This window comes from Zosterops lateralis (genome assembly GCF_965231275.1).
Source record: "Zosterops lateralis genome assembly, chromosome: 1".
NCBI lineage: Eukaryota > Metazoa > Chordata > Aves > Passeriformes > Zosteropidae > Zosterops > Zosterops lateralis.
In genome coordinates, this window is record NC_139762.1 from 133,447,966 (window position 1) to 133,463,227 (window position 15,262).

General features: G+C 40.3%; 1 protein-coding gene across 1 annotated transcript; it reads left to right on the plus strand.

Annotated features, from left to right (window-relative positions):
- The first annotated feature begins 2,081 nt into the window (after positions 1-2,081).
- On the plus strand, positions 2,082-14,762 carry DCSTAMP (dendrocyte expressed seven transmembrane protein). Its single transcript, XM_083863924.1, has 4 exons — positions 2,082-2,329; positions 9,433-10,495; positions 13,598-13,918; positions 14,649-14,762. Exons 2-4 carry the CDS (start codon positions 9,470-9,472, stop codon positions 14,718-14,720), a joined length of 1,419 nt encoding a protein of 472 aa, XP_083720050.1. The 5' UTR covers positions 2,082-2,329; positions 9,433-9,469; the 3' UTR covers positions 14,721-14,762.
- The last annotated feature ends 500 nt before the right edge of the window (positions 14,763-15,262 follow it).

Sequence of the window (15,262 nt, forward strand, 5' to 3'; positions counted from 1 at the left end):
AGCAGATGTAACTCCCATCTTCGAGAAGGGAAGGAAGATGATCCAGGGAACTAGTCAGCCTCATTTTGTTCCCTGGGAAGGTTACAAGGCGACTAATCTTGTAAACCACTTGCAGTGAGTATTCAGAATGTATTTACAAAGGGAAATGCAGGGTTACCCAATGTGACAGACTGCAACGATGTGACTAAGTGGGGGAGGGCAGACCAGTGGATGCAGTTTTTTTCACCGTCAGAAAGGCTTTCCACAGTGTCTCCCATAACGTTCTCCTAGACAAGCTGACAAAGTATTGGGTAGACAAATGGACAACGAGTTGGATTGGAAACTGGATGAACTGGGCCCAAGGATCAGCAACACAAAGTTCAGTTACACAAAGTTCACTAGTGGTGCCTCCCATAGGTTTGTGCTGGGGCCAATACAGTATAACATCATTACTAACATGGAAGGGCTGCATCCTCAGAAGCTTTGCAGATGTTAATAACCTAAGATGAGTGCCTGATACTCCAGATGCTTGTGCTGCCCTTTTGATTGGCCTCAGAGGCTGGAAAAATGAAAAGAGAAATCTCAACTGTCATGGAATCAAAGAATAATTGAGGTTGGAAGGTCTGGATGTCATCTCTGCCTCTCCCTCCCCTGCCATGCAGGGTCACTTAGACCATGTCCAAAGGGTTCATATTCCTCATTGTGTGATTCTGTAAACATCTGCTATATGCTGCTATCAGGGCTGAGATGCTGGGTTCAATGGAGTCTTGCTCTGACATATATGCACTTACCTGCATCCCATGACAGAATATTTCCTTATTTCATAATACGAACAATATGTTCTGCTAAAAGATCATTTCATCCATTCATCCTATAATAACCAGAGACCTTCTGCAGTTATAGATGGTCCACTGTATCTAATTATAGCCCTACATTATGTATAATTTAGATGCTATGAACACTGTGCTATGTTCACCTTTCTGTCTGCCAGCTTTCTGAATTCATTCAGTAGCTGCTTTTGGAAGGGCAGGGGTATGACTGCTCTGTGGAGGAAACCTGGGCTCAACCTGCTACTTCAGTGCTATCAGTATCTGCTGGAAAACCAGCTGTCTGGAAAATTACATGCAGGGACATTTTAACGAAGGGCAAATAGATAATGTGCATGCCAGCACTACAGTAGTTGCTGATTGGGTTCTGCAAAGAGTCCGAGGACAGAACTGAGACTAGTGTACAGCTCTGGATCTTTGAAATCAGAGTCTAAATGAGAGTCAGTCTCCAATTTAGAATTCCTTATGTGTAGCAGATGACATCTCTGCAATGGACCAAACCACCTACAACATTTCTGAGAAAAATGAATTTGAAAAGTTAAACATAAATGGTAAAACCATAATTGCAAGTTGGTACTGAAAATGGCTGAAAAAGGCAGTGTATGAAGGATATTATTGAAAAGGTATCATATGTATGTAACAATCCTCTTGCTCTTTTTGTTGCTGTTGTCCTTGTGAAGCTGTGTATCAGCCTTTGATTTGCTTTAAATCTGTTGTCCTCTTTATCAGATGGTCCTGATGACAACTGAATAAAAGCACTGCCTGATTCAATAGATCAATCCAATAATTGGTAGGATGTGTGTGACCCATTTCAAGTGGGGAGTATGAGTATCCAGAATTGTCTTTCTCCTCTGTAAACTCAAATGCACATGCAAACTGTGTCTGCAGATACCAATAGTAGATTTAAAATAGAAGTTTAAGAGCCAAAGTTAAAGCTCTTAACTGCATAGCAGTTCTACCCTCCTGTATATAAATTATCTTTATTGTATATAAGTTGTGTCTTTATTGTATATTTAAGGTGTGCCTTAATCTAAGGACCATATTCTGACAGACTGTCTACGAAAGTATTTCCACAGATCTCAGTAGGAACATTTTTGAGGTGAAAATTATTAGAGCTTTAAATTTATTTGGGTATTGAATTGCTGCTAGTTTCAAAGGAAGTACCAAAATAGCTAAAATGTTCTAGACCTAAGGCATTACTCAATATAATATTAAACTGTTGAAATTTGGGCCCTGATCTCATTTTCTGATATCTATTACTCTGCCAGAAAAAAAAAAAGATGGAAAGTGGCACTTGAAAATGATCTACTATTTTGGTCTTGTGCATAAGTTACTTCCTTGTGAATCTTTGTCAAAATCAGAACAATTTCAAAATTGTAATGTGTCTGACTCATTGAGGGAGTGTATAGGAAAAAAAAATTACTCATGTGAGATTTTTTTACTACTGTCTGTCTCAGTTCTCCACCAAAGTCAGGAGATACACAGCACTGTGAAGAACCTTCAAGCGTGTTACAGGAGTGTCTGTAAGTAACACTTTAAGGTTAATATCAAGGAACTTTGGACAGTAATCATGGACTGAGCTAGCTGTTCTAAGGTAAAAGGACTTGCTTTAAGTTAATTGTTGTCACCTTACTCATTGGAGAGTCTATTCCTAAAGTTGGTGAAACAATTTACTCCTAAACTCTCCCAAAAGTATGTATAGAGCTATCTGTGTAGGAGAGGAACTGTGTAATCTCATATGTTCTCTTCCTTTCCTCACACTGGAATTTTCTGTGTTTTGTAGAGTTGTTTTGGCAATAAGCAAATTGCCATTTGGGTTTCCCAAACTGTGCCTACACTCCTTCCTGTGTTTTAAGGGAGGAATATGTCTGTGGGTTTGTTGCATCACACCTTCCTAACACAGCCATAGAGTTGTGAGAAAATTTGATTTCTTGTTCTATGTCCCTTCCATAGCTGTCCATATTCTATGGCTGTCCACAACACATTTTCTGTATCCTTCTCTGAGTGTCCAGCTTAGTCAAATACAACCTGTGCTGACAATTAGGAAAGATGGGGAGACATTCGTCTCCCAGGCTTGGGAAAGCTCTGAGTAACCCTAACACTTTTTACAGTTGAGCTAAAGTTCTCATAGAATGCAATCCATCTTCTGTGAGGCTGGACTTCTAAAACAGCTCTGCAGTGATGGTTCTGGGTAACGGCCTTTTTCATTGACATACAGACAGCTCAGGTGTGAACATCACAGGACCATAGAAGACTTGGGTTGGAAGGACCCTTTTTAAAGATCATCGAGTCCAACCTCCAGTGCTATAGACATCTCATATTAGATGACATTCAATCAATTTGTGGCAACCTGAAAAACTTGTAATATCTTGCAGTGTTCAGAATTATCCCAAGCTATTTATTTTCAATACATGAAGAAAAAGAGATCTCACTCAGTTGCTACTTTTGTTTGTTTGGTTTTTCCTTGTGTATAAATTGTTATATTTGCATTGCTGTGTTGTTTGGTATTTTAAGTTCCTATGTGCACATATATGATTAGATGTTTTAGTCATCCCTTCTGTTTAATGTGGTTAATACCATTTACTTTCCTTCCTCATGCAGTTAAAAGCAAATAATGTGAACTTAAGAAGTTATGAGGGTGTCAATGAAGCCCTGGAGATAGCTGCAGTAATGTTGCTGGATGTTTGATTGAACTTTAATTTCTCTGTTGAATATCCTGCATTGACCAAAAGAAATAATGTGGGACTCCCTCATGTATTTTTTCCTTTTACTATGCCATAGTTCAGCAGTGGATTTTTTGATGGTATCCAAAAAAGGGAAGTAATTTTTTTATATTTCAATGTAAATGATTCAGGCTAGAAAAGAAGGCTCCTGAAACTGGCAAAAAAGGAAATATTTGGGTTTATATTCTTATTTTGTGCTTTTTCTTTTCTAATGCCCATATAAAATCCTGACAGGATTTATGAGGCAAGACCACTATGTAGCTGAAGCAAGGCAAAGATCACTATGAAGCTGGGCATCAATAGGATCTAAGTTTCCCTAATTTAACCTAATGTTTCTCTTAATAAATTTTGCTTTTATGTATAAAGATCTGGTACACTGTTCTGGGCAAAGGGCCTGCCAAACATCCATACTCCTCCTGAGATGAGCCCAAAGAACAGTGCTGTGCAGAGAAAGTTATATCAGACTTGGTGTGAAGTTGCAAAAACTGGATGGCACTATTCAGTACCATATAGGTACTCTTCAGTACCTAACTCAATGACACTTGTAGGCCCCAAGCTTTTTCCTGACTTAGGTCTGTATCAAAATAGAAAGTAGACTTAGAGATCTGACTCCTTTTGTCATGCTTTGCCAAATCACCTGCGTCTCTTAAAAAAAAACCCAACCCTTTTTATTTAGTAAATCTCATTATTTTACCCACTATATATATTTTAGGAGATACCTGCTTCTCCCATTGTATTAAAAATTGGCAAGGTATTTGCATGGGTGACTGATCCATATATTAGACATGTAGACCTGCTGTTCACCTCTAAGCAAGCAATAGCCTAGGTAGAAAAGGTTTCACAGATACTCTCTGAAAATATTTAGACTTTTCATCAATTGCAGTTGGACTAGATGATTGTTGTTGGCCTCTTCCAACTCAATAGCCCTGTTCTATTCCATTCTATCTGTAGCAAGCCATCATCAGCTGCAGAGTGAGCAAGGGACTAGGACAGGACCAAGCTGGTAGCACAGGTAGCCACAATTACTTGGAGGATAAATATGGAAGGGTCTCGATAGAAGGCAGGGAAGAAATCAAAGATAGCAAAAACATGTACTATAAAAAAATTAGCTCTAGCATAGGGCTCATGGCTGAGCTGGAAGCACATTTTCTAGGGATTCTTGATGCTATGTAGTTATCTTCTGCTTCATCAAATCTGTAGCCATACCTGAATATCACAAACAGATATTCTTTTAAAAGGTCTTTTTCTTATTTAAAAGAAATTAAAATAAATAAATAAATAAATAAATTAAAATTAAATAAATTATATTTTCTTGTTTATTTTAAAACTAAACTAGAAAAATACCTTTTAAATATGGAGCATTAAATTCAGTACATCACAAGTCTTAAGAACTGTGGCCCAACCTCCTTGCCAAAGAAGCTCCTTTGGAGAATTTGTTTTTTATAATTACTCCTGCCAGCATGCCATATGGTAGAAGAATATCATGCTTCCAGAGCTGAGTAAATATTTCCTAGAGAGGGAAACTAAAGCATAGAGAGGTTCCCCTTGGACCCAACTAAAAAATCAGTTTTGGAAGCAGAACTAGCGCACAAGAGTTTCCAGCTCCCCTCTGTGGAAGTGGGAGTTTTTCATCACTAGAAACTATGGTGGAAAGAAATTGGCAATTCAGAGCAAGAAACAGCTTTCCAAGAATAATTATTTCCTTATGCTACATAAATAATGGTAGCAGCCTCCACCTTAGTTCATGTTGCTGGACAGAAGAAAAAGTATTTTGCTTCAGACTGCAATTGAAATTAAGATTTTGTTCTTGTCAGCCTCCTGTTAGAATTCCTAACTGCACCGAACAGCTTCAGGAAACCTTTTGTGATTTATGTTTTTAAGAGGAATCATTCCAGAAAGCTTTCAAAGTTTATTATTAAGTTCTGAATTAACCTCTTTAGTGATGCCAAAAATGTATTTCTACCTCTTAATTTAGAGTATTTTTTCCTTTCTCTAGCATTCACAGCTGTTTAACTGCCTGCTAATATAAGCATGTTCAGCCTTCAAATATTTTTTTTAGATTTACAGTTTTTATCCTTTGAGTGATTCTCCTGTACCCAACACTGAATATCTATCCCTGTTGCTGATGCCTTATGTGGGAAAAACTGAGGTGTCAGACAAGCCACAGAAATGAACACTGTGAGCCTGATTCTCACCCTGGAAAAGTTTAAGCTTAGAGATGAGTCTTGAGGGGATGAGAATGCTCCCTTTGCGACCTTCAGTGACCATGAAGAAACATCTGAGCACCCATGCCACAGGCTCCAAAATTCACCATGTCCTTACAATGCCTTTCCTGCCTTAAAGCTCTGGATTCATGCAGGTTAGGGGCAAACCTACCATGTTTGTTCTGAGTACTGCAGGGATCTCATGTGACAGGTTGAATCTCCTCAGAAAAGGAGACTTTTTGAGTCTTTTCAAGTTCTGTCCATATTTTGCAAGCCTCCAGTCTCCCAGTCCAGAAGTACTTTTATTAAATCTAAGGATGCCAGTCATACCAAAATCCCAGTCACATATTGCAGCAATTTACTGAATGCTTATAAGCATTACCCCAAATTTGCCATACCCATACATACAAATGCTCAAAACCATGTAAAAACTGTGCCTCAGAACAGCTGTGAAATTGGTGCTGCTAAAGAAAACTCAAAATGTGTTTATTTTCTTACACGGATGTTTTGGACAATATTAGATAAACGCTAGCCTTTTGGCATTTTATTTTTTTAAGGTTTCTTAAATCAAGAAGAGAATGCCAGATATGTTCACTGTGCAAGGCAATTTTTCTTAGATCTGCAAAGAAGTTGTGGCAGCACACACTGTTTAACGATCTGATCACAGGGGTACAGGATTTGCTGACAAGGTTTGTTCTGCTTGATTTCAGTATCATAAGCATCTCCTTTTTGATTATGTTTCCTAGAAATGTCTTTCAGTAGAAAGAGGACAAACCAGACCATTCGCATAAGCTGAAGGGCAGCTCTGCTCATAGCAGAGCTGGAGCCAGGTGACTCCTAAGCTCTCTCTCCTCCCCATTTCACTTACAGCACCTTCCCAAACATGATGACTTCTACTTACTTCTGAGACATTGATTAACTAATTTTGCTCCTGTGAAGGACCTGTTAATTGCTCTTGTACTTCATTTAGAGCCGAGTTCACTGGAGGGGACTGGAGGGGAGCAATTTTCTCAGCCTTCCCAGGCCCTGTGATAGTGCCAGGAATTAAGTCCATCCAGAGAGCCTACTGCCCACTGTTCACCTGTGCTGAAGTTTTTAAACACAGAAAACACTCAGCATTTTTCAGGATAGTCCTCAGCACTATAAAGGATCAGGTCCAAGTAAGGCCAAGGAAAAGCAGCACATCAGTACAAGAAGGTCCCAGCTGGTGATGGATGCTTGCTCCCATAATATTCAGCTCCTGTTGCGCACAAAGGAGATAATGACACAACTAATAACTAATTACAATGAGAAGGAGGGGAAAATGGTGCAGTGAATGCTAGCAGGATTCATAAAGTCTAATGCTAATAAAATACAGTATGTGTACAAAATTATATATATTATGTTTACTTCCTGGCAACCTGCTGTGTTTAAGCTAAGCAAAAGACAAAGTAATATCTTCAGGATGTATTTTACAAAGACAACTGATCTCTATTTAAGATAAATTTACCACTGTTTATTTTATTTAATTAGTATCTCATTTGTTCTAGAATGTTAAAATGCTAATATGCATATGAATTGACCTTGCATCTTTGGACAAATTGCACTATAAATATTATATTATAAAAAAACAAGGAAATATACGAACACTGAACTGTCTCCCATCAAATTGAACTGAATCACAGAAATACTCTGTAATTTACATAACAGGCATGCTGGTAAGCAGGAGAGATGGTGACAAGCACAAGCTATTAGGCTTAAAAAGGGTTAAAAACAAAATCGAAGAATGGTAATGTTTGGAAGGGACCACAGTGAGTCACCTGGTCCAACCTCCCTACTCAGGCAGGATCATCCCAGAACACATGGCACATGATTGTGTCCAGGTGGTTCTTGAGTCTCCCCAGTGAGGGAGATGCCACAGCCTCTCTGGCAGCCTTTTCCAGTGCCTGGTCACCCTCACAGTTATGAGTGGCTGGAATGATTGATGTCTCAGGATATTTTGGGGCACATATGTGCCCTGGTAAGGCAGTGCCCTGCCCTACAGCCCCATCTCTGTATTGCAGCCTGGCAGTGGCTGCCAACCAGTGGCACACTAGGGACAATGCTGCACACCCCTCCCTTGGAGCCCCTCACCCAGCTCCTAAGTGGCCAAAGGACTGGAAGTCCTACCTGGGGGAAGGGCCAAGGGGTGTTGAAAGTGGAACATGAGCCAAGCATATATTGACTCTACCTCCCCTTGGAATTTCTATCAGCTGTACACCACTGGAACCCAGGAGGGGTAGTTATGTGGCCCCTCTTCTGTGTATTTTCTGTCTCTCTGTTTCTAATTCCTTCTTCTCAGAATTTTTGTGTAACTTAACATCAAACAGGCTTAGAATTTGCTAAGCTAATGCTTTGAGAAGTGTTTAATGTTGTTTATGTAGATTGAGTGTTGCACTAAATCTTTTGCCAAAGTTCTCTGATTTTCTAAAGCTGCCAGTAAAGTTTTTTAGTTGTTTTGACCTCTTGAGAATGTCTCGTCCATATCTATCCCATGTGTCTAACTCAGAGCTTACATGAACAACTGTAAGCCCTTTTAAGAGCCATTTTGAGCAAGGTTTTTGGGGACCTTACAAGAGTAATGAAGTTTTTCCTCAAGTTCTGGTGGAACTTCCTGTTCATAAGTTTCTGCCCATTGCCTTTTGTCCTGTTGCTTGGCACCACTGAGAAGAGCCTGGCTTCATCCTCTTGACACCTTCCCTTCAGATACTTGTACACATTGATGAGATTCCCGTCTCAGTCATCTCTTCTCAAGGCTGAACAGGCTCAGCTCTCTCAGTCAAGAGAGATTCCCTTGATTCCCTCATCATCTTCACAGCCCTTCACTGAGCCTGTTTCAGGAGCTCCCTGTCTCTCTTGTACTGAGGAGCCCAGAACTGTGCATACAGCTCCAGATGTGTCTCACCAGAGCTGAGCAGAGAGGCAGGATCACTTCCCTCAACCTGCTGTGAATGTTCTTAATGCACCCCAGGATACTATTGGCCTTCTTGGCTATGAGGTACACTGCTGGCTGATGGATATCTTGTTTTATACAGACCAATTTGTTGGTGTGCTATCCCAGGAGAGACCCAAAGAAGGAATGGTGCCTCTGAGGCACACTTTCTTTGCTCTGTACTAGCCTACTTCCACCTGAAGAAGCTGTGCTTCATTCCCCAGCCCTGGGCAGTGTGCAAATGCTGCTTTACCACCTTCTCCCTCCCTGGCAGCTGCTCTGGCTGCTCCCTGCAGATCAAGCCATGCTCCCCTTCATGAGGCTACCAACAGGAATTTTCAGTTCTGTTACTGCTCTCTTTCCCTTCTTGGTGCCTACAAAGCAAAGTTAGCATCTGTGGGGAGCAGTGGGTACTACAGGAGGCTGGTGTCTCTTATACGTACACTCACATCCACATCCACACATACATATGCACATGAACGTTATCTCTACGTAGCTAATGAGAAATCAAAGGGTGCAAAACATAAAAGGACAAAAGATAGAAATCCTTTTAGAGTCACCTGGTCAATGTTTGTATCTGTGACACTGGGGACAAATATTTTGGTCTTGTGTGTGGTGGTTCAGCCCCATGGGAGTCACACCTGCATATTTTGCAGTGTGAAGAAGTATCAGATGGCCAGTTAAAAGCACATCATTCCCAGTAGTGTGACCCTGTAAATAACAGTGTTTTTCTTTTAATTTCCTTTTAGTTTGAGCCATTGCAGTGTCAGCAACAATCAGAAGAAAATGCAAAAATTCATCTCAATAGCTCGGAACGCATGGGAGATTTTTATATCTGAAAGGAAGCCTGGTTGGAAGTATCAGATGCAGCTTTTTGCAATTTGTTCTGCAGTTGGCTTTCTCTCCAGCTTTCTATTTTTCCTTAGCATGCACTTCTCCTTGGCACAACACTCTTTGGGGCCCTTATTGATTTCTGGATTCATCTGGTTTTTGCTTTCTATTATGCTCTTCTGTTTCAAGCACCTGCGCTGTTTTAGTGTTCTGTTCCTCCTTTCTTGTGGACTGAAAAATGGCAGGGATGCTCTTATTACTGCTGGCACAGGTGTTGTGGTGGCCAGCATCATTCAAAATATTTTTCACAATCTAAAGATTCTGGCAGACAGTATAACCTGTCATTTAAAGCACGAGCAATTTACCTTGATAGAATATTATATTGAGGTAATAAAATGGATTTATAAGATGGCCAGGCTTCCTGCTGACCTATCTGGAGATATAATGGCCCTAAATCACGAATTCACACCATTTTATTCAATTTCAGATCATGCATTAAAAAAAGAGCTAAATGACACAGAGCAAGAAATCCAGAGAATTGCCAACCAGATATCTTTTATGTTGACTATACTGCCTTACATAGGCCAGAAAGTATTGCCTATATTTGGGGTTTTTCTAGTTTCTTTTGGAACTGGCCTCTTTATCAAAAAATTTGTGGGTTCTCATAGTACCAAATTCAAGAATACCTATATCACAAAACAGTTCATCGCATTTGATGAGCACCAAAAGCAGCAGCAAAGACCCTGTCTTCTGCCACTTAACAGAAAAGAGAGACAAGATTACATGACAATCCCATCCTTCTTCTTCACCAGAAAGGACAGGAAAAAAATGCTGTATACTTTTCTCCCTGTAATTATTCATCTTTGCGTCTGGCTTCTGTTTGCTGCAGTAGACTATTTGTTTTATTTGTTAATTATTTCTGTGAACAAATATCTCCAAGAAGTACCGGATCTAGACATTCAACTCAGTCTCTTTCAGAATGTAAGTACTCATCAGTACCATATATTTCTTAGTTTGCTGTTAAAAATTTCCCTTCATTGTCAGCAGCTGCAAGAGCAGATATATAGCAATGAGCCATCAGTTCTTTCCTGGAATATCATTCATTTCAAAAAGGGTCTTTGCCTCTACAGTTACATATGTTGGATGGAACCAGGCAGTCCTTTCCAGAGCATTGTCATATTTCTAGAGATCGGTAAATTTTAGAAGAAAGACTTTCATTCTTCCATTTATATATATGAAGAAAACCAGAAGCTGAAAATTGGAAATTCACAAAACTGACATTTTTCACATGAAGCACTACTTGTATAGTCAAAGGTCACTGTGACACTTATGCAAAAGATGCCTATCCTTCTTTAACTGAGTAGTGTGAGGACCTCATCACTTGTATGCATGGCCACATACACATGAAATAATAGCTTGTTGCCAAAATCTCCAGGTTCCTCTAGCAGGAGCAGCAGCAACACAGAGATCTTAGATTAACTAGGTTGGAAGATAAGCCTCAAGGCAATCAAGACCAACCTCATGCTCAAAACAGGGACAGCTGGTTAGAGCATGGTGTTAGTAACACCAAGGTTGTGGGTTTGAGCCCCATATGGGCCATTCACTCAACAGTTTGACTGTCAAGAAACATGTCAAAGTTTAGTTTTTATGGTGTTGTTTGGTCAAAGATTGGACTCAATGATCTTGGAGGTGTTTTCCAACCTTAATTGTTCTATGATTCTGTGACTTTTCGGTGGTGCACAGTGCAGGGAGAAGAGAAAATTAGCAAAAAATGAAGGAAATACATGGGGTTTTTTGTTTATTCTTCAGGTGGTCAAAAAATACAACAAGTTTCTGAGATAAGTTGTGAGATCTCCATTCCTGGAGATAATAAGAACCCAACTGATCATAACCCTCATCAATCTGTTGTAGTCTCACTATTTTCTGTGCACTGCTGTGTGTGGTTTTGCCTGTGTTTCTATTCTTTGTACCTTGATGGCAGCCACTTATCATGACCTGTCTTGGGTGTGACCCATGTCAGGGCAAAGGAGCTTAGTCCCACTACCCACAGGCAGAAGTCCTGAGCCTGGCCATGTCTGGCTGATTTATGGGTCTTGTACTATGAATTTGCTCTCTTTATGTGCATTGTTCATTCATGTGGAAAGCTGATTGATTCCTTCAAAAGAGAAAACTAATGCCATCATCATATTGTTTCTAGTTCCCCAAGGAAAGCTAATTACATTAAAATGTAAGGTTTAATCTCAACAGATTTGTTCTATCAAGCCTCAGGGTTGCTGATTTCAGGAGTCCATGAAGCTGGGTGAGCAGGACAGACTCAGAGACTTGAGGTGTTTATTAATTAGCATGAACAATAAAGTTCTTCATGCACTAGTACCCCTGTTTCATATTGAGTTCCTAATGAAGATTTTCCTTGCCTATACATTGGTTTGGTTTGGGGATAAAGTGTCCTGAGATAGTTTGAAACAGGATAACGTCAAGGAAAGGCTAACATGCTGAAGATGAGTAGCATGCTTTGGGAACTTGATTTCTCAATGAACACCTAACAGAAGTGCCTGGCCTCTGTAGGGTGATTAGAAAAGCCACGAGGAAGAGTTTATTATTCCTCTGACACGATCAGAAAAGAGACTGGGTTGTTCAGTGTCCTTGCAGTGCTCTTACACACCAAACAGAAAGCTGCCTGCCAGTATGGTCCCAGCAGCATGTCTAATTTACCCTTTCTTATTGAGCATTTCAGTCCACAAGCAGTGAAGGACATCAGCTAAGCAAAGGCAGCTACAAGAGGAGGTCAGGCAGCCTCACTTGTGTGAGAATCTCTGGTCAGAGCACTGCCTGGGCCAGTGTGTGGCTGCAGAGGGGACAGGGCTTAGTGCCGTGTGAGCATGGCTGGGTTGCTGTTCTACACCACCCACAACATCACTGCAGGTGTGGTTTCAGGTTGAAGAACGTGTGAGCACCCCTGAACGTGCAACATTTTTGCTTCCCTCTCTCCACTGGAATGGTAGTTGGGATCAGCCCTGCCCCTGCCTCTCCTGTCCTCTACTGCCCATTGCCTTCCTGCTCATCCAAGACTCCTCTCAGGCATACAGGGCTAAAAGCAGCACTGGTGCAGGAGACAGCTGCAGGGAAAAGAATGGCAAAGGTGAGATGAGCCCAGCAAAATCTGAGCTGAGCTGGAAGGACCTGAGTGGAGCTGGGTGGAGCAGTCAAGAGCACCAGGGCTGGTCCTGGAAGCAGCTGCACAGAGTTGAGTCCAGCATCCAAAGTGGTGACACAGTGTGGCAGGGACTGTCATGATTTCAGGGGTTTGTATGTCATTGTTTCCCACTGTCTGGGGCTCAGGGACAGAGAGATTGCTGTGGTGAGTGCCTGCCACCTTGTCTCTTTCTGGGGACAGCCATGTGGTGCTGGGCATAGGAAGAGCCACCATCTTGGCTTTATCCCAGGGCCACATGGAACTAAGTTGAGATGGTGAATATCTTTTGTAGGTAAATCACCTTCTCTTTTCATATACTTTTGTTAATAATATTGCTGCTATTACGGTGCATCTCGTTGCTTGCTGCTTTCAGTAACTTGCTATCTCAACCTATAATTTCTGCATTTGTCCCTCTCTTACTGGAAGGAGAGAAGCTTATTTGGAGTTTAATTTCTAGATGGTGTGGAAACACTGCTGATCATTTGCTGAGGCAAAACCAAATGGACAGATGCTCTGCCCTGCAGTTTTACTCTCAACAAAGGACCCTCCAACAGGGCATCTGAGCAGAGTCATAGTAGTGGAAAAATAGTAAACTATTATAACCTGACTAGCTAAGTATTTCCCTATCAAAGTCACTATCATATCAGAGAAGATATGTTTTTAATGGTCCAAAATGCTGGGCATTCTCCCAAGAAAAATTATGAAAATAGAGTCCAAAGCATTTATAAGTAGCAATAAATATATTGTTTTGAGAATACTGTATATAGACACTGGATGGTCTAGATGATTTAGGGTCCTTTGTAAATCTGAATGTCCAGTGAAAGAGAAATATTTAGAATGGAGGTAATCTGTATTATAACCAACACTGTTTTTCCTCTTTTCTTGTGCAGAAGAATGAGAAAAGCTATATAATTTCTACAAAAGAGAATATTTCAAAGACTGATTCTTTCAAGATCTCCTATTTTAAGCATAACTGCATCCCTCATCCAGAGCTCGCTCTCTCTACGACATGGATTCAGCTTGGAATCATCATCTTCTTCTTAATAATTTTTGGGTTATTCTCTGGCCTCCTGACCCAACTTAAAATACTTGTGTCAACTTCCTTTTATCCTGATACCGAGATGAAACGGATACATTATTTACATGCAAAATTACTTAAAAAAAGAGCCAAGCTACAAGAGAAAACTGGGAAGAACACGTTTGCAAGAATGGTAAGCCATGAGCTCTGGGGAAAAACATAAATCTTCTCACTGGGTGGTAGGCAGTTCCAGGAAATACTTAAACACTTGTTAACTTCAATTATGTGCTAATAGACTTTTCCCAATGCTCAGAAGCCAGAGACACGTTACCTGATGGTAAAATTAGATCATCTAATTGTTTTGTTCTGTACTTCAGCACACATGCCTCAGACATGACATTGGTACACTCAAACGACTATGTGCTGGCAAGAAAATACTTCTCAGATTCAGAGTCCTCCAGAGAAAATACTTTGTTTTCATGAACATATAAAAAGCACTTAGAGTATTCCTGCAATCCAGACAGCAAGTGCTAGGCAGGAAGAGCAGTCCTAATTGTATTGAAAGATGTTCCAGTATTGCTTAGCAATATGAAAGGTGATATATTTCTGTTTTAAAACACAGTGTGACTACAAACACCATTAACAGGAAACAGATCTTTTTGCTTGCAAAAACAATTATACTCTGTGTGTGTGTATATATATATATATATATATATATATATACACACACAGATGCAGTAACAGAAATAACTAAAACACATGCATATACCTATGGCATTTCCAGATAGAAAGCTGCAGACATATACAGTTTGTTTAAGTTTGGGGTTTTTTACAGCCTTCAGTAGTGGCTATATGGGGTATTAGTGTCTGGGTGATCTTACCTCAGTAATACTATCACAGAGAGCATATTTCTGTCTTTTCAGGTCAACTTTTGGTTTCCAATACTCCAGGCAAGAGAGGCAGTGAGGAAGAAAGGAAGGACTGTAGAAGCATGATAGGATGACGTGAAAAAGATCAAGTGAATCTTTGAATATGGCTGAGATGCTTTAACTCCACCTGTATTTTGCACCATCTTTCCTATGAAATGTTAATTCTACAATGTTAAAATTTCACACTCAAAGGCTGAGCAGCAATATTTTGGAAAAGATGCTATTGTGGATAGTGTGCAGCTCATCACAGATTGCTCTGGATCACATTAACAGTTGTTTTTCAGCTTGGGGTTTGCATTATCTGGTACTTTGAGAAAATCATGGATGATCTGTTCTTCTGTCTAAAAGCAATAAAACAGTTTGGAACTTTTAGGACTACAGAAGAAACGTCTTTGAATTGAGCTAATAAAGGATGTAATGGCAGCAGCAGGTTTGTCTTCTTCACATTTGCCAGACACTGAAGATAGAAGACACAGCAGAGGCTGTCCATTGCCTTCTGGGATGGCCAAGAACCAGGACTTAGATGTTTCTAGACATTTTAACTATTTCTCAAGCCTCAAGACCTCCAGCCTCGATCTTTGCCATCCTTAGCTTCTAGTCTCCTACCT